The sequence below is a fragment of the Neoarius graeffei genome, chromosome 23 (genome assembly GCF_027579695.1).
Source record: "Neoarius graeffei isolate fNeoGra1 chromosome 23, fNeoGra1.pri, whole genome shotgun sequence".
NCBI classification, from domain to species: Eukaryota; Metazoa; Chordata; class Actinopteri; order Siluriformes; family Ariidae; genus Neoarius; species Neoarius graeffei.
Window position 1 is genome coordinate 478,408 of NC_083591.1, and position 26,960 is coordinate 505,367.

General features: G+C 43.9%; 3 protein-coding genes across 3 annotated transcripts; 1 reads left to right on the top strand and 2 right to left on the bottom strand.

The window, feature by feature from the left end:
* Window positions 1-1,654: 1,654 nt before the first annotated feature.
* rhbdl2 (rhomboid, veinlet-like 2 (Drosophila)) lies at window positions 1,655-8,622 on the bottom strand. Its single transcript, XM_060905540.1, has 8 exons — window positions 7,609-8,622; window positions 7,079-7,298; window positions 6,529-6,677; window positions 6,325-6,437; window positions 5,812-5,912; window positions 5,358-5,418; window positions 4,928-4,989; window positions 1,655-2,648 (listed from the first exon to the last, which is right to left on the bottom strand). Exons 2-8 carry the CDS (start codon window positions 7,280-7,282, stop codon window positions 2,466-2,468), a joined length of 873 nt encoding a protein of 290 aa, XP_060761523.1. The 5' UTR covers window positions 7,283-7,298; window positions 7,609-8,622; the 3' UTR covers window positions 1,655-2,465.
* Window positions 7,363-11,662, top strand: LOC132871961 (uncharacterized). Its single transcript, XM_060906617.1, has 3 exons — window positions 7,363-7,375; window positions 7,691-8,630; window positions 9,841-11,662. Exons 1-2 carry the CDS (start codon window positions 7,363-7,365, stop codon window positions 8,602-8,604), a joined length of 927 nt encoding a protein of 308 aa, XP_060762600.1. The 3' UTR covers window positions 8,605-8,630; window positions 9,841-11,662.
* A 1,319-nt stretch (window positions 11,663-12,981) lies between these two features.
* On the bottom strand, window positions 12,982-23,072 carry akirin1 (akirin 1). Its single transcript, XM_060905541.1, has 5 exons — window positions 22,689-23,072; window positions 15,633-15,758; window positions 13,821-13,955; window positions 13,503-13,574; window positions 12,982-13,351 (listed from the first exon to the last, which is right to left on the bottom strand). The coding sequence occupies exons 1-5, from the start codon at window positions 22,891-22,893 to the stop codon at window positions 13,341-13,343; spliced, it is 549 nt and encodes a 182-aa protein (XP_060761524.1). The 5' UTR covers window positions 22,894-23,072; the 3' UTR covers window positions 12,982-13,340.
* Window positions 23,073-26,960: the final 3,888 nt, after the last annotated feature.

Sequence of the window (26,960 nt, forward strand, 5' to 3'; positions counted from 1 at the left end):
ATGTGCATCAGTGAGAATGGGGATGAGAGTGTAGTGAAGATGCAAGGAGCAGATGTAAAGAAAGTTGGTGAATTCAAGTACCTGGGGTCAACTGCGCAGGAAAATGGGGGCTGCGATAGTGAGGTGAGAAAGAGAGTGCAGGCAGGGTGGAGCAGTTGGAGAAGGATTTCGGGAGTCATTTGTGATCGGAAAGTCCCAGCAAAAGTGAAAGGTCAGATGTATAAGACATTAGTGAGACCAGCTGTGACGTATGGATTGGAGACCGTACCCTTAATGAAGAGACAGGAGGCAAAGTTGGAGGTGGCAGAGTTGAGGATGTTAAGGTTTGTGATGGGAGTGACGAGGTTGGACAGGATAAGGAACGAGCACATCAGAGGGACAGCACATGTGGAGAGCTTGGGAATGAAGCTGAGAGAGATGAGACTGAGATGGTCTGGGCACATCCTGAGAAGAGATGCAGAGCATGTGGGAAGGAGAATGTTGAGGATGGAGCTGCCAGGCAAATGAAAACGAGGAAGGCCAAAGAGGAGATACATGGATGTGGTGAGAGAGGACATGAAAGTGGCAGGTGTGGTAGAGAAGGATGTGGAACACAGGGAGCAATGGAGACGAAAGACCCGCTGTGGCGACCCCTAATCAGGAGCAGCCAAAAGAAGAAGAGAAGACAGTAGTGTTTAATATAAATATATTGTTAATGATGAAGCATTTTAAATAATTTAGTAAAAGTGGAAGATTGTCTGATCTCAGATCAGTTTCTTGGCTCTGAATGAAAATTGTGTAAATTTCAGCGTTGTGAGGAATTTAGTTGTGTTTCTGAATTACAGCAACACAAACGCCATGAAACATGAACTCACTTTCAATAAAAACTCAAAATATGAAATTATTAACTGAGTTTGTTTTTATACATCACTGCTACAAAAACAATTTTATTCTGTATTTTAATTTAAATATTTTATCACTGACTGAATATGAAGGACATGATTACAGATAAAACACTAAATTAAAATTTTTACTGAAAATGTGTTTTATTGAAAAATAAAATCCAAATGTTGGAATAACTACAGATTTCTAACATTCATCAAATCCCAAAAATTTCCTTTGCCAAAATAAATAACATTATACGATTTTATAATGTTTACGTTTATCAGATTATGGATCAGTGAATTACACACACTGAGACTTCAGTTAGAAGAAAATCCATCTCATTATCTGTAGCCGCTTTATCCTGTTCTACAGGGTCGCAGGCGAGCTGGCGCCTATCCCAGCTGACTACGGGCGAAAGGCGGGGTACACCCTGGACAAGTCGCCAGGTCATCACAGGGCTGACACATAGACACAGACAACCATTCACACTCACATTCACACCTACACTCAATTTAGAGTCACCAGTTAACCTAACCTGCATGTCTTTGGACTGTGGGGGAAACCGGAGCACCCGGAGGAAACCCACGCGGACACGGGGAGAACATGCAAACTCCGCACAGAAAGGCCCTCGCCGGCCACGGGGCTCGAACCCAGGACCTTCTTGCTGTGAGGCGACAGCGCTAACCACTACACCACCGTGCTGCTTAAAAGAAAATCATTAAGTCCTTGTTTCATGATAAACAGCGCCGCCTGCTGATCACAGGGTTTGTTTTTCAACAAAATTAATGCAGTGTGAGCTACACACACACACACACACACACACACACAAATTATACACACTATACACACACACACATTATACACACACACACACACACCACACCTCAGCTGATGGGCTAAACTGGAACTTGTGAACATATTAATTTTAGCAGAACTGCTCCTGAAAACTCAAATGTTTGGACTAAAATAAATCTTACAGCATGAATAAATCCTGATTTAATTAACTAAATTACATACAGAAAATTACACACAGTTAAACTCCTACAATAAACAGTTCAGTAAAACACAAAGCGTTTGTCTGACTGCGTCCTAAACTACAGCCGGTGTTTAAATATTTCACAGCACAGAGCTGCCCTGTTCTGATTGGTCAGGTGGTGTTGATTAATTCTCTGACAGTAGTGCCCAGGGACCTGTACAGCAGACAATTCGGGAGAAGGAATTAACACACACACACACACACACACAGCTAAAGCCCCTGATTTTGTAAAACTTATAAAAACCCAGAAAACCCTAAATAATATCCAACAGCACCGTAAAGTCAGTTTCCTTCTGGAGCCTGAAATGTTAAAAAGAAAAGAAAAGCTCACTAAAAGGTCCACAGCGTGTTCTTCAGCTTCAAGGTTTTAATGGCACTAAAACATTTAAAACTCAAACCAATTTCTTTATTTAATTAAAATGAAATTTATCTGAAAACGTGTCCGAAACATTTCTCAATGTTAAACTCATGTTCTCGTGTGAAACCGATCCGTGTGTGAACAGCAGGCAGCGATGAAGATTCAGACACGATGGCGATGTTTCTGCAGCTCAGCACGAGTGTTTCCTCAGCGAGGAGCCGGAGAAAGGAAGATGTTGAAGATGACTGCAAACAGCAGGAAGAGGACATAGCCCACGATGCAGAACCAGAAGCGAGGATCACGCAGGAGTTTCTGGTTGTAGTTACTGAAGAACACGTAGCCGATGGTCATTCCTGCGATTCCTCCACCGATGTGAGCTACAAACGACACCTGAGACAAAAAACACAGAGCCTCGATGAGAAACTGTGGGTTTTGGAGCTGAAGTTCTTCATCACACCTGATCAGCATCAGGAAGATACTCGAGTGTGTGAGAGCAGTGACGTTAACTAACACTCGTGAGGCCACTACACTGCAGACGATTACATCATAGCAATGAAAAAGATCAGATTTATCTAATAATTCTTATTTTGAGATTATTATTAACTCCAACAGATTATTCAGCTTGATTTTAGAGCTCATAGATCATTTCTGCAAAGCAGAATAAATTCTGAAAAGTAGAAATTATTAGCCCATAAAACAAACTTGAAGCTTAAATCTGAAGCTGACAATTATTTTGAAAATATCCAACCAGTTTCAATACTTATTTCTTTAATTGTAATCTTAAATATTAGATAAATTACTAAATTTAAGATATTTTTCACTGCTAAAATGCTTTTTTTTAAGTAGAATTTGTCATCAGATGACAAATTAGTTTGCATACTCATTGCTCATTTGCATATCAAAAACAGCACCGCTAATGAATTCTTCATATTTTTTATTAAATTCTATCAGACACGCACACACAGTGAAGCGACAGTGTGTAGAGATGAGTCTAACGGACACTGATCATGTGGAAAATGAGTTCACGTCTGGACTTCAGTTCAGAGGCAGGGTTCAGATTCTACTGTACATGAATCTCTTTGTCTCAGCGAGACAGAAATTTAATAAATTAAATACATCCTCATTTCCAAAAAATTTAAAAAAAAGTTGGGATGCTGCATAAACGTGTTGATTTTGAAAATCATGAAAAACACACTTTCACTGAAAATAATACAAAGACAGCATATCAAATGTTCCAACTGAGAAACTTTATTCTTTTTTGAAAAATATGCTCATTTTGAATTTGATGTCAGCAACACAATTCAGAAGAAAAATTGTGACGGGGCAACAAAAGACTAGGAAACTTGTGTAATTTTAAAACAAAAAACTAACTAGGTTAATTAGCAACAGGTCAGTAAGATGATTGGGTATAAACAGACCCTCCCAGAGAGGCGGGGTCTCTCAGAAGATAGGGCGGGGTTCACCACTCTGTGAAAGACTGCATGGGCAAACAGTACAACAATTTAAGAATAACGTTCCTCAATGTAAAACTGCAAAGAATTTGTGGATCACATCATCTATGGTCCATAATATCATTAACAGATTCAGAGAATCTGGAGAAATCTCTGTCTGCAAGAGACAAGGCTGAAAACTGGCATTGGATGCCTGTGATCTTCAGGCCCTCAGGAGACACTGCATTAAAAGCAGACACGTGTCTGTAGTGGAAATCACTGTATGGGCTCAGGAACACTTCAGAAAACCATCGTCTGTGAAAACACTTCATTACTGCATCCACAAACGCAAGTTAAAACCAGATATAAACAATATCCAGAAACCCCGCCCCCTTCTCTGGGCCCGAGCTCTTTTACGATGGACTGAGGCGAAGTGGAAAACCGTCCCGAGGTCTGACGAATCAAAAGTAGAAATTCTTTTTAGAAATCATGGACCCCACGTCCTCCAGGCTAAAGAGGAGAGGGACCATCCGGCGTGTTATCAGTGCACAGTTCAAAAGCATTCAGTGTCTGTGATGGTATGAGGGGGCGTTAGTGCACATGACATGGGTAGCTTGTACATCTGGGAAGGCCTCATTAATGCTGAATGATATAAACAAGTTTCAGAGCAGCATGCTGCCATCCACACTAAATCTTCCAGGGAAGGCCTTCCTTCTTTTAGCAAGACAACGCCAAACCGCTTTCTGCACATATTACAACTGCATGGCTCTGTAGTAAGAGTCTGACTGCTAAACTGGCCTGCTGCAGTCCAGACCTGTCTCGCATTAGAAAGGGAAAAATACGACAAAGGAGACCCCGAACTGTTGAGCAACTGAAATTGTATATCAGGTGAGAATGGGACGACATTTCTCTTTCACAACTACAGCAGTTGGTCTCCTCAGTTCCCAAACGTTTACAGAGTGTTGTTAAAAGTAGAGGTGATGCAACACAGTGGTAAACACGCCCCTGTCCCAACTTTTCTGAAACATGTTGCTGACATCAAATTCAAAATGAGCATAGATTTTTCAAAAATAACATCTCAATTTCAACATTTTGTTGTTGCTTTTGTATTTTCAATTAAATATAGGGTTTCCATGATTTACAAATCATATTCTGTTTTTATTTATATTTTACACAGAATTCCAACTTTTTAGGAACAGGATTGTAAAAGTTGAAATGATGAAAATGTTAAACTCTCACCTTTAATCCTGCAGCGTCAGTCATGAAGCGTCTGTAAAGAGCGAAGCCCACATCTGTGCCCACTACACACACACACACACACACACACACACACACACACACACCATAAAATACACAACACAAATGAAACATGTCACACAGGAATGGAATAAACAGAACTTGTCCAATTAGTTCTTTAACAGTGCTGTGTTACTTTTGTTAAATTTTCTAAACTTTATATTGCATAATTAAATCTTTTTTTGTGTCTATTTTTGTTCAGAAATAATCAGTCTTGGTACTGGTGTTGTTCCATGACCATGTTTGTGATTGAATGATCCAATTTCGCTCTGTTCTGATGAATACTGAGGTAACTTCTGAAACTGTAATCATCAGCACCACAGTGTTGGATGTAAAAATGCTGAACTGCATGCAAACAGATGTAAAATCTAACCAAGAAGGATGATAACGATGATGCGGAAAACTCCGAGCAGAGGAATCATCTCTCTGAAGTTCTGTAGGACAGACAGACAGACAGAGACACAATACACACAAGACTGAAGTCAAAGCGACTGAAGCTCTCTGTTCACACTTGTAGAGTTTGTTTAGACCTGATGAATATTTTTGAACTCGTTCAAGTGAATAAAGCAAAGTGATCCACAAGCAGGAAAGAATCAGGCGAATCCTATGAACACAGCTCTGTGGGGGGATTCAAACAAACCACAAGTTTGACTTCTTTACACACACACACACACACACACACACACACGGCTCAAAAGAGTCAAACTGTGAATCTCGTTTCCATCACAGAGATTTATACATTTCAGAGGTTAACATTTTTAAACAGCTGAAAATGACCAATAATTTTTTTTTTTTTTAAAGAGAAAATAAATGAAATAAAGACGCACCACTACAGCGTTCATGAAGTAACCTCCAATCAGGGCATAAACTCCTCCTGAAGCCCCAACGAGGGCGCTGTACGGGTCAAAGATAGAGCTCGCTAATGATCCTGAACACACACACACACACACACCCCTATTTGAGCATTCTTTTCCTGGGGTTTTTACACAAAATAAAAATAAATAAAAAAAACTGAAACAGTTTATAATAAAATATTCACTCTAGAAATCTTAAGCACTGTCTCCAATCAATCAGAGACTTTTGTTTCTATTGTGATATTTTGTAAACGTGTACTGTGAAATTACAACCATGATATCATCATATCGCTCTGGACACTGTGACATCTAAATATAATCAATAAAACGGTATGTTAGCACTTCTAGAGCAATGTTATTGTGTTGTAACTTCCACACACACAATATATAAATATATATTGTGCGCATAGAGAGAGAGCGAGAGAGAGAGAGAGAGAGAGAGAGAGATTAAGTGCCCAGACTCTGATGGAGGTTCCTGTGTCTAACCTGCAAGAACTCCTCCGAGGTACACCATCCCCACCTCGAACCCTTTATGGACCAGCTCTAAGGGGATCCCGAGGAGCAGCTGGAGAATCAGGTTCCCAATGATGTGCTGAACCCTGGAGACAGGAACAAGAGCAGAAACATTAAAATTACAAACACAACAACAAACACTGACCACGTTAAAAAGACAGGAAGTCACATGTTTACCCAGCATGGACAAACATGTAGGAGAGGAAACGCCATGCCTCCTCACGCTCGTCAGGTTTATATGTTAACGGACTCATCCAGATTCCTTCATCCAGAGTTATCCACTGCTTCTGCGGCTTCCATACGGCGTAATAAATAAAAACCGCCAACTGTCACATGACAGAACACCGACATTACTGTTTACCATTCAGACCTGAGGACATCTCTCTCTCTCTCTCTCTCACACACAGGGGATACACATTACAGAATCTGATTAATACAGACAACACAAGAAAATACAGTAAACCAACAGTGTGATTATTATTATTAGGTAATATCACTAGATTATTTTATATTTGATAAAGTCACATTTATTTCACGTCTGCTGCATTACTGTAGAAGTGTCACAATCTGAACTAATTTGGTTTTGTACTCTAGTGAAAAGAATTTTACAATTTTAACATTTTTTAGAAAGCATCGTTTCAGAAGTTTTTTTTTTACAGTGTCACAGAGGAGTGTGTGTGTGTGTGTGTGTGTGTGTGTGTAATATAAGTGTAACAGTTTATCTGACCTCTCCGATGCTGATGAGGATGATGAAGATTGGAGGCGGGCAGCAGTTTGCTCTCTCCAGGTAGGTGTCTCTCAGGTCCTCTGGCAGCATCCACCTGGACACGGACATGTGGAACTTCCCACAGCATCCCGGCTCCCGGCTCTCCTCCTCCTCCACACCGTCTCTCTCTACAGGAAACGCTTCACTCGCTTCCACATCCGCCATCACTCTCTCCTCCAACCTGGATGTGTGTGGTTTAGAGAAACGTTTAAAACACATGCACATCCTGTAAACACATACAGGAAATGGCCAAAGCAAGTCTACATTTACTTACACACACACACCCTCCTATACAGGAAGCAGAACCATAAACACACACACACACACACACACACTTGTTTTTTACTTCATCAGATTATCCTAAATCATAAGGAAAGTTTTCATTCTTCTTTTCTCTTCTGTTCAGTAAAGTCTTCTGAACCTGAATAAACTCCAGAATCTAAATATTTTTAACCCACAGTCCCCTGAAACTCTAAAACCTTTTCACTCACCGACTTCCCGACTTTTCTCTCCTTAATGTAAAACTGATCAGATTTTTCCGACCCGCGATTCTGAGTCCCGACTCTGAGTGAGAGTCTGATTATCGGGAAGAACACGGCGCTGGGGATCGGATCAGTGCGTCCTGCTGGGGATCGGATCAGTGTGTCCTGCTGGGGATCGGATCAGTGCGTCCTGCTGGGGATCGGATCAGTGCGTCCTGCTGGGGATCGGATCAGTGCGTCCTGCTGGGGATCGGATCAGTGCGTCCTGCTGGGGATCGGATCAGTGTGTTCCTCTGGGGATCGGATCAGTGTGTTCCTCTGGGGATCGGATCAGTGTATTCCTCTGGGGATCGGATCAGTGTGTTCCTCTGGGGATCGGATCAGTGTATTCCTCTGGGGATCGGATCAGTGCGTCCTGCTGGGGATCGGATCAGTGTATTCCTCTGGGGATCGGATCAGTGCGTCCTGCTGGGGATCGGATCAGTGTGTCCTGCTGGGGATCGGATCAGTGCGTCCTGCTGGGGATCGGATCAGTGCGTCCTGCTGGGGATCGGATCAGTGCGTCCTGCTGGGGATCGGATCAGTGTGTTCCTCTGGGGATCGGATCAGTGTGTTCCTCTGGGGATCGGATCAGTGTATTCCTCTGGGGATCGGATCAGTGTGTTCCTCTGGGGATCGGATCAGTGTATTCCTCTGGGGATCGGATCAGTGCGTCCTGCTGGGGATCGGATCAGTGTATTCCTCTGGGGATCGGATCAGTGCGTCCTGCTGGGGATCGGATCAGTGCGTCCTGCTGGGGATCCGAGCCGCAGGAGTGGAGCGGAGAGGACAGAACACACACACACTGGGGAGGAGAAAACTCCGGATGGTGCTGAGTCGCGACCCCGCTTTAATCAGCTCTCCCTTCCGCATCAGCCTTCAGCTCTCAGCTCTTTACTCTCACACACTATAAAGACAGGAAAAACAACTTCAGCCGCCATTTCCCTCAGCGCCACACCTGAGTGACGTCACGAGGCGGAAGTAGTGCACAGGTGCGCTCAGGAATTTTTCAATTCAATTCAGTTCAATGCCTTTATTGTCATTATACGTCAAGTACAACGAAATTATGCTGCTACTCCAACTCGGTTCTCAATACCATCAATAAATAGTAAAATAAATAGAACAATAAAACAATGAAAAACAACAACATCTATACAGAATGCAATCAAGAATAAAAAGTACAATGTGAAGAGTTCATAAGTGAGAGGGTGGCTTAGGCAGTTGTCATTTCTGTTTGTTGAGGTATGTTATGGCATACGGGAAGAAACTGTTTATGAATCTAGTGGTTCTGGGTTTGATGGACCTACAGCGCCTGCCAGAGGGCAGCAGTTCAAACAGATGGTGACCTGGGTGAGAATCGTCCTTGATGATAGTTCGTGCTGTGGAGAGAACACGGGAGTGTGCGGTGTCTGACAGAGAGGGAAGGGGGCAGCCGATGATTCTCTCTGCTGTCTTTATGATTCTCTCCAGAGCTTTCTTATCGGCAGCAGAGCCCCGCGAACCACGCAGAGATGCAGCATGTCAGGATGCTTTCTATAGTCGACCTGGAGAAAGACACCAACAGCTTCTGACACGGATCGTTTTTCCTGAGTACTCTCAGGAAGTGAAGACGTTGTCGAGTTTTCTTTACCGCTGCCTGTGTGTTTAGTGACCATGTTGTGTTGTCTGTGATGTGGATGCCCAGAAGTTTGAATGAGTTCACTGTTTCCACACACACGTTATTAATGAGGAGAGGCTGATGGTTTATGTTGTGTTTCCTGAAGTCTATTATCAGTTCTTTTGTTTTTGTGGCATTGAGGATGAGGTTGTTTGCAGAGCACCACTCGGACAGGCACAGGACCTCTTGCCTGTAGGCGGACTCATCGCTGCCTGTAATGAGTCCAACCACAGTAGTGTCCTCTGCAAATTTAAAGACAGAAATGGAGGGAGATGAAGCTGTACATATGTGTATAGTGAATAGAGGAGGGGACTCAGCACACAGCCCTGAGGTGAGCCGGTGCTGAGTGCAATTGAAGATGAGATGTGAGGGCCGACTCTGACGGACTGGGGACGGTTAGTCGGGAAGTCTTTGATCCACCTACAGATGGGTGGAGGGAGGCCAAGGATCAGCAGTTTACGAATCAGGATGTCTGGGATGATGGTGTTCAAAGCAGAAGAGTAATCCACAAAAAGCATCCTGACGTAACTGTTCTTGTGTTCCAGGTGTTCCAAGGCAGTGTGGAGAATAATGGAAATGGCATCATCTGCAGACCGGTTAGTTCTGTAAGCAAACTGATATGGGTCCAGGGATGAAGGGAAGCAGGTTTTAATGTGTTTTAGCACCAGTCTTTCAAAACACTTCATTATGAGAGGGGTAAGGGCCACCGGTCTGTAGTCTGCTAAACTGTTTGCAGATGATTTCTTCGGAACACGAATGATTATTGCTGACTTTAGAGAAGGGGGGACGGTAGCCTGGGAGAGAGATAGATTGAAGATGTTGGTGAAGACAGGAGCGAGTTCATTGCAGCATGCTTTGAATACCTTCCCCGGTACCCTGTCAGGGCCAGCAGCCTTCCTGGAGTTCACCATTTTAAAGACCTGCCTCACCTCATGCTGTTCAACGGTGAAGGTGTTGTGGTGTCCAGGGGTGTTGTGGAGGAGGAGCTTCTGGTCTCAAAGCGGGCAAAGAAGTTATTTAGCTCCTCTGCCAGCAGGGCTCCGTCTGCTGCTGTAGCTGCTGTATGGCTGCCTCTGTAGTTAGTGAGATGTTGTAGCCCCTGCCATACTCTCCTCGGATTGTTATCCGCGACCAGATCTTCAATCTTATCTTTATATGCAAGCCTGGCCGTCCTAATCCCCCTCCTCAAACCAGCCCTAGCAGTGGTGTAAAGTGCTCTGTCCCCTGATCTGAAGGCTCTGTCCCGTGCTGTGAGGAACTGGTGGACTTGCGACGTCATCCATGGTTTTTGATTTGGAAATACCCGGATTCGTTTATTTAGTTACATTATCAATGCATGTGTTAATATAGAAAAGGACAGTTTCTGTGTACTCCTGAAGATCCAGATTTTCAAACGGGGACCATTCAGTATTTGAGAAACAGTCTTGGAGTTGTGCGAGTGCATTGTCGGGCCATGTTGTGATGGTTTTAATGCAGGGCTTAGCTGTCCTCCTAAGAGAGGTGTAAGCAGGGAGGAGAAGCAGAGAGAGATGATCTGAGAGGCCCAGATGGGGGAGAACCACTGTTCTGTAGGCATGCTTTAAGATGCAATAAACATGGTCAAGAATATTGTTTCCCCTGGTAGCACAATTCACATATTGAGTGAATTTAGGGAGTACTGACTTTAAGCTCGCCTGATTAAAGTCCCCTGCAATCACATGGACCCCCTCAGGGTGCTGTTTCTGCTGCTTGCTGATGAGCTGGTGAAGGTGGGCAAGTCCAGTGCTAGCATCGGGGCGATGTAAACAGCAGTCAGAATGACAAACACTTATCTCGGCAGGTAAAAAGGCCTGCACAACACTGACAGAGACTCCAGATCCCAGGAGCAGATCCAAGGAATTTGGAAATTTGAAAATAATGATGATTTCTATCCAGATCTTATGGTTTTGATTCATTCAGGCTCCATCTTCTTGCTTTGTAATTTAATAGACTTTAGAAGCTTCTGTGGGGGAGTTGGATGGTGATACCTGCTCTGTAAAACCCCACATGATGATGAGGGTCATGTGAACAAATTATTCCCTGAAACTGCACATGTGAAATCAAGTAAATATGATAATGTGATCAATGTGAAAATAAAACACTATCAGATTAACACGTGGAAATACTGTAAATTGATGCGAAAACAAAAATCAAAGTTAAAAAAAGAGAAAAAAAAAACTCATTTCAGTAACGGAATTATCTTCTGCTCTAAACCTGTAACTATAGAAATAAATTTAATTACTTTACACTTCAAACCTTCCTCTCTCTCGCATAAATAATACATATACACCCCAAAATAGTCACCCTTTGGATTTAAATCAGTCGTGAAGTGTTTGATTGGATCATTAGTGCAGTGATTAACGAGTTTCAGCTGCAGCAAGTAAACAAAACTGATTTGAGCTGAAACGGCTGGAATTGGGTTCAGAACTGACCAACACATTATTAACACCTGGAAGGATTGAGATGAACCGACAACTTCACAGAAGAAATGTGGGCAAAAAAAAAAAAAAAACATCTTAACTGACTGGAGATCACTTACACGAAGTGAAATTGTTAAAAAAAAAAAGTATTAACACAACTGTGCTTAGTGAAATAAAAATAATTTCCACTCAGTGGGACGAGAACTCACAGGATTGGGACTAAACCGCTGTGTCTCCTTCAGAAAACCACTCATTAATGAAGATAATCAGGAGATTGGACTCTGGAGCAGTGGAGAAAGGTCTGTGGTTTGATGAGTCCAGACTGACCCTGATTGATGGAATCATTTAACACATGAATTAAGCCCCACAGAGTCCCGACCTTAACCCCCTCTGAGAGTCTCTGAGATGCTGGAGAAGATTGTACAGAAACGTTCGACGCTCCTGTAGTGGAGACGAGATCTCAGAGGAACATTAATGCAGCTCTGGATGAAGCTAAATATTGTAGGTGGTTGAGACGCCATGATGGTGTCAAAGCTAAAGGTGGCACAACAAAAATATTAGAGTATGACATGTCAGACTGTGTTCTATTGTACACTCATGAAAGTTACAGAAATGAGATGCAGAAAAATGTGTTCACTGGTTGAGAAAACTGGTGAGCGGTTTGTTAATATCCTTCAGTGATGCGCATTTTTCTATGTCACAGAAAAACACCAATAAAAACTAAGTGGTATCAAAAGTATCAGCTTTAATATTTAAGATACAGGCTGAAGATAATGTAAAATCATTTTAACCCTCTGCTTCATCCACCTCTGGTGATCAGTGCGTTTCATCTACAACTAACAGCTCATGATCCAGTGCAAGAAATGGAACGGAGTAGTAAAGACGTGCAGTGAAACGAGCTGCAGGAAGTTTAAAGCTCGTTATTAAAAGTGTAAATGAAAGAAAGTGGAGTTTCTACATTCTAAAACTGCTGAAGGTTCAGAGGGATTCCTCTTCCCAAATCCACTCAACCTTACACCCACTGCTACAGTACGGGCACTCGAGGGGTGCACGCGTGCACAATTTAGGGCGTGAAGATACTTTAGTGTAATCAACGCATTACTGAGAGACTTTAAATCCTCGGTTCCATTTAAACGTTTGTGTACAGACTGCAGCGTCACTTCGAAAACATTCCCAGAATTCTATTCCTGAGTTAAAGATATTGCATCAGAACACTTGAGAAATAAAGAGTGAAGCAGGACACGGGTATGAGAAGACCACCGAACCTTTATTTCTTTTCAAAAAACAAAAGTAAGGAAAATAAAAAATATCCACATCCCTCAGGTTTGAAACAGGAAGTAGAAGAGCTGAGTATTAGAGGAGCGGCAGATTCAGAAACAGTCACACTCACTTTTCTGTCTATTTTAAAAAGAGGGAAGAAAAGAATGAATTTATCAGAACGGAGTTTATTCATGACTGCTCAGGAGCTGGGCTTCAGGAAGAGAAACAGCAAGGGTTAACAGGGAGAAAGAACCCAGAGCACCTGAGCAGTGTTTAAAATGAACAGAGCGCGAGAGAGAATCCTGCAGCAACCATGCTGTTGGCTTGTAGTCATCCATCTGAGGACTTCAAGATACATCTGAAACACACAGTGACAAATACACAACTATTTATGCACCACAACCACAGTTCACTGTAAACAACCACGGGGGGAGAACACCCCCCCCCCCCCCACACACACACACGAGTAACTGCGGTGCGAGAGCGAGTTGAAAAGTGCGAGTACGTACAGCTGGCAGGTCGAGCTCCGTACCGCCTCATGATCTGATCCTGTGTGAATTTCACAAACGACTCGTACTGTTCTGTAATAGAGAGAGAGAGAACAGGATCAGTGCTCACTCTCACAACTGTTCCTGATTAATTAAAGAGTTGTGTTAATTGACTCTGCTGCAGTCTCCACTCTTAAAGCTGTAAACGCGACGTCAGTGGATCAGCAGGAAGTTTCACTGCATTGAGGCTGAAACTGATTTTTCAAAGCAGCGTCGGAGGACATGGTGGATCGACACAGCTGTGTGACTGAGGTGGAGGAGATCATTCCTCTCCCGTACCTGCCAGCTTGGTGTTGAGGATCTGCTCGTACTCCTCACGGATTTTCTCCTCGTGGTCTTTGAGGAGGCGCTCGCACAGGTAGCTCACCTGCCGCAGGGTGAACGTGGGCTGGTCCTTCTTCAGTGATGATGCGCCTGAGGAAGAATGACCCAGATCAGACGAAGCAGAGGAAGTTACAGTTCAACATGCTGAGTACCGACGACATTCCGGGTTTAGTGTCACACCCCCTGTGCAAGACTGAGGGATTATAACCAACAAGAGTTCTACATCATATTTAAACACAGTATTTCAACAGCACTTGGATTTTTAAACTCCGGTTTGTCTTCAGTTAATTTATATTTCATGAAGTTGACAACTGAGTAAATAAAATCAATGACTTTTTCAAAGCTTAAAAGAACCCCACACAGATCTGTGCATGTGTTTGTTCCACGTGCAATTAACACAGTTCAGTAAAATATCAGGCTGCCTTCACAGACGCGTTTAGTGCATCGAAACCGAACCCTGGTGCAGGTCAGAACACCACAGACTCCAGCTGCAGCCCAAACCAACCATTCCAAACCAGTCTCCACAAGGAGCTCTCAGCGTGGTTCCAGTAGAACTCCAACATGGTTCCAGTGCAGTGAGAAAGTGACTCAACCCCAACCCAGACCGTGACCTGGACATGGCAGGGTTCTCGGTTGAGGAAGTTTTCTGGAGGTGAGAGCAGATAAACCAGGCTGAAGGACAGAGCAGTCACGCTGTGGAGGTGCGATGTGTTCTGGAGATTCAGACTAAACAAAAAGAGCTCAACACAAGACCATCTCTTGCAGTGTAAACGTCCAATTGTCAACTACCAACACAGTGTGGTGCCGAGTTCTCCACAGGGTTTTTATTTCTACACTCACCAAAACTTGTTGTTTTCTGTCGAGTGAATCAAGGTGCATCTCCCTCCCTCTCACCTTCAGCTCAACTGAAAACTTAAGCTAACCGTTTACAGCACGAGTCGATACAGAACCAGACTACAGAGGCAGAACACACAGGAAGGGATTTGCTCATCGCCCAGATGTTCCCAAGAACCCTCTTGTACAATCCCACCCCAAACATCTGCGTGAAAGCAGTAGCTGGTTCACTACAGAACCATCACCTCACTTGTGTGCGCACGCGTGTGTGTAGAGCTGTGCTTTAACAGTGACCATCACCTGCGTTTAACTCCTTTTAGTTCACAGATCAGTTTATAGACCAAAGCTGTGACTTTTCCTGGTTCCTGTAACTCCCTTATGGAAGAGTTCGGTTCCTCTGCCGAGTGAACCGTTGAGCTCTAGAGAACACAATGGCCTCAAAATCACTGATTATTCTCAAACATCAGAAGCCTTTATAAAGAAAGGACTGGTTAAACACTTCACCAAAGTAAAATCCCAAGCCTTGGTGCAATGAATCACATTGTGGTGGGAGATGAGCCATCATGGACAGCGTGGGGCTCAGTGACCTCCTCACTGCAGCTCGTGCGGCAGTTTGATGGAGGAAGCAAAGTTGTGGCTGTTGCCTCCGTACGGTAAACGTTTTGGGGACTCAACATCGAGTCCTGCGTCAGTCAGCAGTTTCCCTTCACTCCTGTTCCGTCCCATCAGTACCACTACACCACACAATACTCGTTTGTTGCAGCCCTTTAATTTAAACATGTGTAAAAGCTGTGGAATGTAAAGAACGTGATGCAGACTGTTGAAAGTTTGTTAAATTCTACAGGCCACTTGTAGACAAACAACTAATTTACATTAATATGCAGTTGTACACAATTTAAAACAATCACCAAGATTCATATACATTATTCTGACCTGGTGGCGAGCTGGGGTTGGTGTTCTCGGCAGCTCCGCCCGTCTCGGTCTGGTTAAACACTCCCTCCAGCTGCCGTCGCCGTTGGTAACGACTGTACTCCTGCCGAATGTTCTGGAAGATCTGCTCTGTAAAAACATGCAAGCAAGATATTTATCTTTGTTACCCCACTCCCGGGGAATTCTGGATTGAGTGTCGGGTGTTGATTAATTTTCCTATAACAGCAGCTCTGACTAGTGCAGCTGTGATTTTTGTTCTCTTAACATCAAGAGAATGAAGATGCTGGTGAAGGAACTAGGGATGTTAACCGATGACCGTTTGACCGAATCAACGTCAACCGGTTAATTTTTTTTGGTTGTTGTCGGTTAAAAAAAAAATCGTTTTGAAACTGCCGATTTTGGAGCGGAGAAACTGGAATTCTGTGTTGTAAACGCTTGGGGCACGCCATGTGGTGCAAGGACGACAGCTGACAAATCAGAAACACCCATTCAGTCATGTCCCGCCCTCCCACTGCCACTCAGTGAAAAAAGTGTAGACACAGGCTTTTTAGCTTACAAATTTCTGTTTTTTTTTAATTATTAGAAGGCACATGGAGTTTAGTCCTGCCTTGGCCAGTGCATTCTGAAAGTATGTTTCGCTCTGTAGCCAACAATGCATGTTATTGCAGATCACATCTCTCCACACAAACTAAAGGTGCAGATGCCGACTTTCACAGCTGAATCGCGCAGATCCGATTTTTTTTTTTTTTGGGGGGGGGTGCGTTGGAGTGTCTGAATAATTTCAGAGTAAATTCTGTATTAAAATTACTAAATAAGCAAATGCTGTTACAGTCCATGAAACATAGGAAGTATGAGAAGAAAACAGTAAATCAGAAAGCTGCACACATTTGCGCAGCTTCTGCAAAAACGTCTGCATCCCTGTAAACTCCTAGGTTAACCGACTAATGAGGCTTGGTGGTCGGTCAAGATTTTTTTTTTTTTAGTTTGCCATCCCTATAAGGAACGACTGCTTATAGCTGCTATAACAAGTGACAACAGGAACCAACCTTCTCTGAGGACACAGCTGAGGTGCAAGGGGAATAACACCTGGACACTTTTTTTTATATATACACACACATTATTTAATATATATACATACACATATATACACACACACACATATATATATATATATTACACACACACACACACCATTCCGGGATCCAGATCACCACCAAAATGTAATGGATTGTTACTTATGCCCAGTCACACCCCTGGAAAAAATTCCAGAGCAATCTGTTCATAACTTTTTCCATAATGTTGCTAACAAACAAACGCTACCAAAAACAACCACCTTGGCAGAGGTAAACTTTAGACAGCCTTCAGATTCTCTACCACTGTTCTAAACGCACAGTGTTCAATGCAGGACAGTCTCGGGTTAATGAGGCCTGCTGGGGAAAAGCCTCTAGTGAGATTTAAGTGCTGCTAAAAAGCAGAGCACCCAATGAGTAAAACGTGTTCAGAAAGAATCTCAATTTTAAACAAGTGTTACCAGGCAAAACAAACTTCACCTGGTAACTAGATACACACGAAAACTGAAGTGTAATCCAAAAGTGAATTTAGAAAAAAATTAAAATACACACCAAGTGTCTGTACTTTATTCTATTCTTCCCTCTTATAGTTTTCCAAACTGAAACCTCCAAACCAAGGCTCAACTCAAACCATTTGTAAAAGCACTTTAAAAACCAAGCTGACCAAAGTGCTGTACAGGTCAGTAGAACAGTAATGAACTTGAAATAATGTAAAAATAAGGTAGACAAATTAATAAAATACCAAACTTAAAGGCCATAAAGTACACACATAAAGTAGTGTCATGCAATAAAAAAAATGAAATAAATATACAAATAAAATACAAAAAAGTGCCAGCTCAATTAAAGGTGTGTATATGAGGCTGACACACACACGCCGTCACCATGACCCAAACTCTTATTTCCCAGAAATGGCCCGGCGCTAGAGCTCAGTGGAACACTCCCTCTGGAATAAGCATAAACATGTCTGAAAGCCATTTCTTTAGTCTAGTCTGTTTATTTCAAACTGTGAACAGAGAGTTGCATACGTTCACCAGCCATTAATAGGAACACGTGTATGCGCAGTGTGCAACTGTGTGCCGCAAGAGCGCAAATGACGTAGTGGTGCCTCTATGAGGCAGTAGACAAACAATTGACCTTTTTAGTGACCTTGACTGGAAGACCCTCAATGTTGGAGGTTCCATGTGAGACCAATGCCCATCTATCCTGAAAGTTTCATGAAGCTTGAGCTAGCCGTTTCCCCGTAATATCACTTACAAAGAAACCTGACTGAAAATACCTCACCTCCTGATGGACTCCATCCTGGGCGAGAGCAACTGGACTTGCCTGAGGATTCTTGAAAACGTTTCGCCTCTCATCCAAAAGGCTTCCTCAGTTCGGTCTGTCTAATAGGGAGAATCCAGTATTTATCCTCTCATGGATCACCATAGAATCAAAATCAGAATGCCGATGGCTGCGTTGCAGGTGGCTGATAAAAGATGTCAGACACCCACCTCTGTTCAGTGATGGTCGTTCCAGGTTAACAAAAATGAACAATCCTCTGGCCAAGATGTCTGCCAGTTTCCTGGAAGTCCTCTCATACTCCCGCACCAGTCGAAGGGAACTCATCCCAAAGTGCGTAGAAATGTATCTGAAGAATCTCAGTCATCCAGCCTTTAGGATGAAAGGCGAAATGTTTTCAAGAATCTTCAAGCAAGTCCAGTTGCTCTCTTCTCCAATCACAGATTACCATGTACCTGGATGACGGAGATTCTTCACAGATATGTCCTGGGCAAGGTAATAAAATAAGTGCTGGATAAAAACCCATCTCTTGCATAAATAAAGCCAAATGTCGTTGTCTGATCAAGTGTTTGAGACCCGTTGCTTTGCACAGACAATCAGGTTCCATATAGTCATAAGTGCCATAAAAAAATGTAAGTAATATCAGGTCACTGCTTTACCGTATTCTCTTCAGTACGGTGCTTCTTTCAAGTGAATTCCAACTGTTTTAACTCGTCTATTCAGCAGGATGGAACAAGGCACAAGAACACCAGTGTTTAAATCCACAGGACGAGGTGCAGGATTAAACTGGGCATTATAACGATCTACAGCCGCTAGAGAGACTCCCTTTATACATTTACATTAACTCAATTTCACAATAGGAGACTTTGATCAGCTTTTCATGGAGGAGCAGTTCGAAACAGGACAAAATGTTTAACTTAAAATATAAAAGTAATTCAGAAAGATGAAAAGGAAGACGAGGAGCCGATTTCATCTAAAACACCTTTAACAGGACCGTACAAAACCAACATGAGCAAACCAGCTTGTTGACCTGCTATAACGAGGGTGAAGCTTCGTCAGAATCTGTTGCTGCTTTCAGAGTAAAAATAAACAGGACATTCAGCCATGTGACGTGTAACAGGATTGTGCTGCTGTACTGAACACGAGCTGCTCTACAGCCGCAGCACAGACAGTCCAGCAGCACGACCCCGAGCCCGTTTAAACACCACAGCCTCGCAGGTGTAGGAGGGTACGTTGCTATGGCAACTCCTTTACAGTTTAAAGAAAAGGAATATGAACAGGAACGCATCAATGACTCGTTGGTAGCTCTCTATATCTGAGCTCACAAGTAAGTGTTAGCGTTACCAGCTCACTCCGTTACACCTGTAGAACAGAGTCATTAATCAGTGCTACAACACTGTGGCTGGGGGCTTAAAGTTGCATTATTACAAATTTATCTGCTTCAGACAAGTTTGATACTGGTTCTGGGTCCAAACCTGCACTGTATAGGGCTCTCAACTCCAAAAACTCTCCAGTTTTTACCCTTCTGCTCTCCATGTGCTGAGAAAGAGGAAACCTCTGCAGTTCATAGGGCAAGTTATGATTCCTCAACAACCGGGGGGGGGGGGCAGTGTGCGCTCACATTATCCAACCTGAAAATCTCACCACTTCATTTTATTTTAATCTGTTGAAGTGGAGAGTCTGCTGTACATGCCCCTGTGAAGGAGCTGCTGTTCCTACTCGCTTTCAGGATCTGAAGGAACGGCGTCCAAAATGACTGCAGCACATCACACACAGCGTCAGACCGCACCAGCGGAGTTTTCATAAACACACAACAGGCTCTGGATCAGTAAAACCAGTCCAACAGCCAACTTACATCAGTATGGGCAGCAGATACCGATACCGGATCGGTCCCAACTCCAGAGAGTATGGGGTGTCAGTTCAATACAGAGCCTGAGAAGTCAGTGTCCATTATAATGACATGAATTTTTTTTTTTTTAAGATAAATCTCACACACTAAACACCAACACCGTTAAATAAACAGTGTTGAGGCAAATCGTGTAATAAAACCTACAGAATTCACAAAAATTCTGTCTTGTCTAAAGACATCCTGCATATGACCTGTTTGTTGATGCATACATTTATACTGTATTGGGGATCTTGTACAGTACAGATATTTTAGACAGTGTATAATAGTTATTGTAGATTACATACAGTGGTGCTTGAAAGTTTGTGAACCCTTTAGAATTTTCTGCATAAAAATAACCTAAAACAGATTCACACAAGTCCTAAGAGAACCCAGTTAAACAAACAAGAATTTATACTTGGTCATTCATTTATTGAGGAAAATGATCCAATATTACATATCTGCAAGTGGCAAAAGTATGTGACCCCCTTGTGCAGCAATAACTGCAACTAAACGTTTGCGGTAACTGTTGATCAGTCCTGCACACCGGCTTGGAGGAATTTTAGCCCGTTCCTCCGTACAGAACAGCTTCAACTCTGGATGTTGGTGGGTTTCCTCACATGAACTGCTCGCTTCAGGTCCTTCCACAACATTTCCATTGGATTGAGGTCAGGACTTTGACTTGGCCATTCCAAAACATTAACTTTATTCTTCTTTAACCATCCTTTGGTAGAACGACTTGTGTGCTTAGGGTCGTTATCTTGCTGCATGACCCACCTTCTCTTGAGATTCATTTCATGGACAGATGTCCTGACATTTTCCTTTAGAATTCGCTGGTATAATTCAGAATTCATTGTTCCATCAATGATGGCAAGCCGTCCTGGCCCAGATGCAACAAAACAGGCCCAAACCATGATACTACCACCACCATGTTTCACAGATGGGATAAGGTTCTTATGCTGGAATGCAGTGTTTTCCTTTCTTCAAACATAACGCTTATTTAAACCAAAAAAAAAAAAAAATCTATTATTGTCTCATCCATCCACAAAACATTTTTCCAATAGCCTTCTGGCTTACCCACATGAGATTTAGCAAACTGCAGATGAGCAGCAATGTTCTTTTTGGAGAGCAGTGGCTTTCTCCTTGCAACCCTGCCATGCACACCATTGTTGTTCAGTGTTCTCCTGATGGTGGACTCAAACATTAACCAATGTGAGAGAGGCCTTCAGTTGCTTAGAAAAGTTACTCTGGGGTCCTTTGTGACCTCGCCGACTATTACACGCCTTGCTCTTGGAGTGATCTTTGTTGGTCGACCACTCCTGGGGAGGGTAACAATGGTCTTGAATTTCCTCCATTTGTACACAATCTGTCTGACTGTGGATTGGTGGAGTCCAAACTCTCTAGAGATGGTTTTGTAACCTTTTCCAGCCTGATGAGCATCAACAACGCTTTTTCTGAGCTCCTCAGAAATCTCTTTTGTTCGTGCCATGATACACTTCCACAAACATGTTGTGAAGATCAGACCTTGATAGATCCCTGTTTTTTAAATAAAACAGGGTGCCCACTCACACCTGATTGTCATCCCATTGATTGAAAACACCTGACTCTAATTTCACCTTCAAATTAACTGCTAATCCTAGAGGTTCACATACTTTTGCCACTCACAGATATGTAATATTGGATCATTTTCCTCAATAAATAAATGACCAAGTATAATATTTTTGTCTCATTTGTTTAACTGGGTTCTCTTTATCTACTTTTAGGACTTGTGTGAAAATCTGATGATGTTTTAGGTCATATTTATGCAGAAATATAGAAAATTCTAAAGGGTTCACAAACTTTCAAGCAGCACTGTATATTGTGTAATGTTTATTGTGCATTACATATTTCAGCAGTTATATTACAGCTCCATCTCTCAGATCTCAGTGACCCTGTCCCATCACTGAGTGACACCAACTGCCGGAACCAAACCGCTCGGGTCCACAAACATGGTTCCGATTCTGAACTATACAGATGGAACGGAACTACACTCGGCCGCAAAAGGGGGGACCTTGATTTAAAAACCTTTATTCCAACAACTTCTCCAAAATACACAGACTTTATCCAGCGTTTACTCGGGAAACCCTTTGAAGACTCACACCGCTGTAATAACCGAATAACTGCGGTTTCCGGTCACGTGACCACGAACCACATTAAAGAGTCTGATGAATAATTTTTAATTAAAAAAAAAATTTCACAGAAAGCTCGTGAGCTAGCGCTATTAGCATTAATGTACCGTGTTGTCTAATCTGTACTGAAACACTTCCGCGTTTTAAGCGTGTTTAAAACAATGAACAGCCAGGCACTTCTTTATAAAGTTTATTATAATAATGTATTAGTTTTATTTTTCCTTTTACTGCTGCTTGTTTGAGAGCAGCGCTAACAACAACAACAACAACAGTTAGCCTACTTTATCCAGCTTGATTAGCGAGACGCTAACACGGTGATGTTGTACTTCAGGTTAATTACAAACAACTAATATAGAGAAATATTTTCTTTAACACTAGAACAGTTTCATTAAAAAAATGATAACGGGATACAAAAATAAGATAATTACGTACAAAACCATAAAGCTAGCTTCACAAAGCTAGTTCAAGGTTCAATCCCAAACCGCGACTCACTGCCTACACTAGTGCCCTACATTAGGCTTATAATGCAAGCGGCTGTAGTGCACTAAATATCTGAAAGGAGGCTATTCGGACTTCAGCCCTAGATAGTAGAGCTAAACCTGGACCAACAGCCGACACAGGTCTAATAAACCGAACAATCGGCGACTCGACTCCTCACCTGGGGTTAGCCGGTGTTCTCCGCTCGCGGCCGGAGGGGACACCGGGTTCGCAGGACTTTCCGTCTGCGGTCTCAGGCTGCACCTCTGCGGGGAAGGAGTTGCGGCGGCTCCGGCTAGCGGGCTGCACCTCCGCCGCTTCGGGGACTGAGGGCCCAACAGGGCCTCAAACTCCATGGAGCGTTTTAACGTCGCACCGCACGCCATGTTTTCAGTAGAGTAGATGAACTCACAGCCGAGTTTTTGGACCTTTTAAAATCCCAAATATTCGGTAAAACCTCTAATTTCCGCTCTCTCTTTCTCAGCCCGTCTTTTCCTCTGTGCGCTTTCTTTATTAGCTCAGCAGTTCGCTCCCCCTCCCACTCACACCGGTTTGGATTTGCCAATCGCCAGTGTCATAGCAAAATGCTATTGCGTCACAATGGCAGACTGTACCATGTTGCCCACATGGGGGTGTGCTACTTCCTCTTTGACATGCTTCCTCTCAGTATATAACATTCTCTTGTGTGTATTTTTCTGAGTCTCTGTGAAGAACAAAACTGTGTGTTTGTACAAAAGACACTACCATGATAATATAGCTTCGCAAAAAGCATAAAAGTTTAATTTTAAAAGAGTTACTGTTCCTATTTCCACCCTAAAACCTTTTTACTGGCGTTCCCCTTCTTGGACTGTTTCCAATATTTACAACTCAGTCAGTCAGTTAATCAACTGTATTCTTAATTTTTATGAAGAGATTTAACCTCAGTATTCTCCAGTTCTTTACATGGATGGACTGAGTTTATTTCTGTGTACTGTGTTTATCTTTGCACCAGCACTGGGAGCTTGAGGCTGTTCTGGATTTCAAGATTCACTGAGGAAACACTGATACAGGATAGAACTTAAAAAAAAATTAGACAGAAAGTTGGTCAAGAATTTGGTTAACTGTTTACACCACATCTTACATTCTCTGCAATTTCTCTCTCTCTCATGTTTGTTTTCCTCCTGCTTTACATTCAGTACTTAACTGAATGTACATTTGTAATTGTTAAGCTTCTCCATGCAGACAGGTTTAAATAACACACCTGATATAGAACAGACAGAACAGTATGACTTCCTAAATAACTATAATAGATCACTGACATGTCCATTTCGTCAACATTAAACTCCTGTTTTTATTCACATCGGGGCCTTTTACACTGTGATATTAATCTATATGCAAAACACTCAATACAATTATCATAATTATCACAAACATTTTAAATGAAATAAAACAGTAAAATGTGCAGTGGTGCTGATAAAGATGGAAGGTTTGAGTTATAAACAGGAGAATGTTATGGAATGGAGAAGAATCAGAAAACTCTTCGTTTCAATAAAAAAAGAGGAATAACAGTCAGGAGTGGTCAATCCGGAGGAAACTGAATATCAACGCGATTTGTTCGAAAGATAAAGCGAAAGTAAAATGTACAATACAGTGAAAATTCAGAAAAAGAAAAGTTTTCTTTGTGAAATGCGTCACCGTCTTTAAGCTCGTGACGTAACGAAGGCAGCAACAAGCGTGTCGCGGTCTCCTATTGGGCAAACCCAGTTGAGTGCTCGATGCTGATTGGTCGCTTCCCATCTGCGCGATTTATTCCTGACTGAGGAGCCATTTTGTTGTGAGAGAGACGAAGCGAAGGAGAGAGCGAACACCTCAGCTGCGGGATCAGGGCGAAGAGGCTGTTGACTCCTTTGAGAAGTAACTTTTTCACCAAACAGTTGTAGTTGGCAATACGTGGCGTTTTTGCCCACAAATTTTTAAGGGAGTTGGTAAGTCGTTGTTTTGTCTTGCTTTTTTTTGCGAGTTAGCAAAGTTAGCTAAAAATCTCGCTACCTGTATTTTTCGCACCCGTATTATAACTGTTTCATCTCCACTGCTTCGTTGGGATTGGCTCGTAGTCCGTAGCCGTCTGATTCCATTGGCTAGATGGTTGTAAATACGACGTTCCGGCCAATCCTTGTGCAGGAGGCGGGATTTACAGAATGAGGGTGGGAGAAGAAAAACCGTTAACCAATTGATCGGCGGCCATATTGTGAGTGCCAGGTCTTTTGTTTTGGTGCGGCTCCAACTTTATTTTTTGCGAGACGCTTTTCCTTTATATTTATTCTGTTTAAGTTTAGGAATACATGATTTTGCTTTAAGGATACCATTTAAGTTATAGGAATAATATCGAATGACTGTAATAATCTCCATTTAGGCGTCGACAAGCCTTTGTTTTGTGACTAAACCCAGATTAGGGATTTAGGATATTATTATTATTATTATTATTATTATTATTATTATTATAAACATCTGGCGATTCGCGCGGTTATAGAATACAGTCCCGCTGTGAAGTATTTAAATAAATAAAAAATAACCAAGACATATTTTGTTTAATTTGTAGGTTTAAAGGCTTCCTTGAGCGCCGTGTCCGTGCCGAGGTGAGTTGATGTTCAGCTCGGCTTCACGACAAAGCGTTGCTTTTTGGCACATGAACACCACAAACCCCGGGCTAATAAACACATGTGCGGTGAGAAGTAGAAGAACGACTTCCAGGATCTGGAGACAGATCAGTGACGAGAGAGTGAGAAGAAGAACTCTCTGCAAAGCCAACTTTACAGCAACAACAAAGAGGTAAAGCTATTGTGCAGAAGGTTCTGTGTGTTTAATGTGTCGTCACTGATTGGCACGCGTCACCCCGCCACTGATCGGCACGCGTCACCCCGCCACTGATCGGCACGCGTCACCCCGCCACTGATCGGCACGCGTCACCCCGCCACTGATCGGCACGCGTCACCCCGCCACTGATCGGCACGCGTCACCCCGCCACTGATCGGCACGCGTCACCCCGCCACTGATCGGCACGCGTCACCCCGCCACTGATCGGCACGCGTCACCCCGCCACTGATCGGCACGCGTCACCCCGCCACTGATCGGCACGCGTCACCCCGCCACTGATCGGCACGCGTCACCCCGCCACTGATCGGCACGCGTCACCCCGCCACTGATCGGCACGCGTCACCCCGCCACTGATCGGCACGCGTCACCGCGCCACTGATCGGCACGCGTCACCGCGCCACTGATCGGCACGCGTCACCCCGCCACTGATCGGCACGCGTCACCCCGCCACTGATCGGCACGCGTCACCCCGCCACTGATCGGCACGCGTCACCCCGCCACTGATCGGCACGCGTCACCCCGCCACTGATCGGCACGCGTCACCCCGCCTCTGATCGGCACGCGTCACCCCGCCTCTGATCGGCACGCGTCACCCCGCCTCTGATCGGCACGCGTCACCCCGCCACTGATCGGCACGCGTCACCCCGCCACTGATCGGCACGCGTCACCCCGCCACTGATCGGCACGCGTCACCCCGCCACTGATCGGCACGCGTCACCCCGCCTCTGATCGGCACGCGTCACCCCGCCTCTGATCGGCACGCGTCACCCCGCCTCTGATCGGCACGCGTCACCCCGCCTCTGATCGGCACGCGTCACCCCGCCACTGATCGGCACGCGTCACCCCGCCACTGATCGGCACGCGTCACCCCGCCACTGATCGGCACGCGTCACCCCGCCACTGATCGGCACGCGTCACCCCGCCACTGATCGGCACGCGTCACCCCGCCTCTGATCGGCACGCGTCACCCCGCCTCTGATCGGCACGCGTCACCCCGCCTCTGATCGGCACGCGTCACCCCGCCTCTGATCGGCACGCGTCACCCCGCCTCTGATCGGCACGCGTCACCCCGCCACTGATCGGCACGCGTCACCCCGCCACTGATCGGCACGCGTCACCCCGCCACTGATCGGCACGCGTCACCCCGCCACTGATCGGCACGCGTCACCCCGCCACTGATCGGCACGCGTCACCCCGCCACTGATCGGCACGCGTCACCCCGCCACTGATCGGCACGCGTCACCCCGCCACTGATCGGCACGCGTCACCCCGCCACTGATCGGCACGCGTCACCCCGCCTCTGATCGGCACGCGTCACCCCGCCACTCATTTATGATGATGATGATCTTGTGCTTATTAGCCTGTTTAACTGGCTACTGTAATTATAAATATCACTATACACATTTACAATGTTTATGAAAAACTTGTTCTGTGAAAATTAAAGAAGTTGCTGAAGGCTTTAAAGCCCTGATTTCTTATGTAATGGATGACAGTAAGGCTGGCAGTATAAGTGAAAAGTTTCATGATAAAAAGTGTCATTTCAGTTGATATAAATAATTACTTTTAACAGTCTAATTTTAATAATTACCAGGACAAAAAA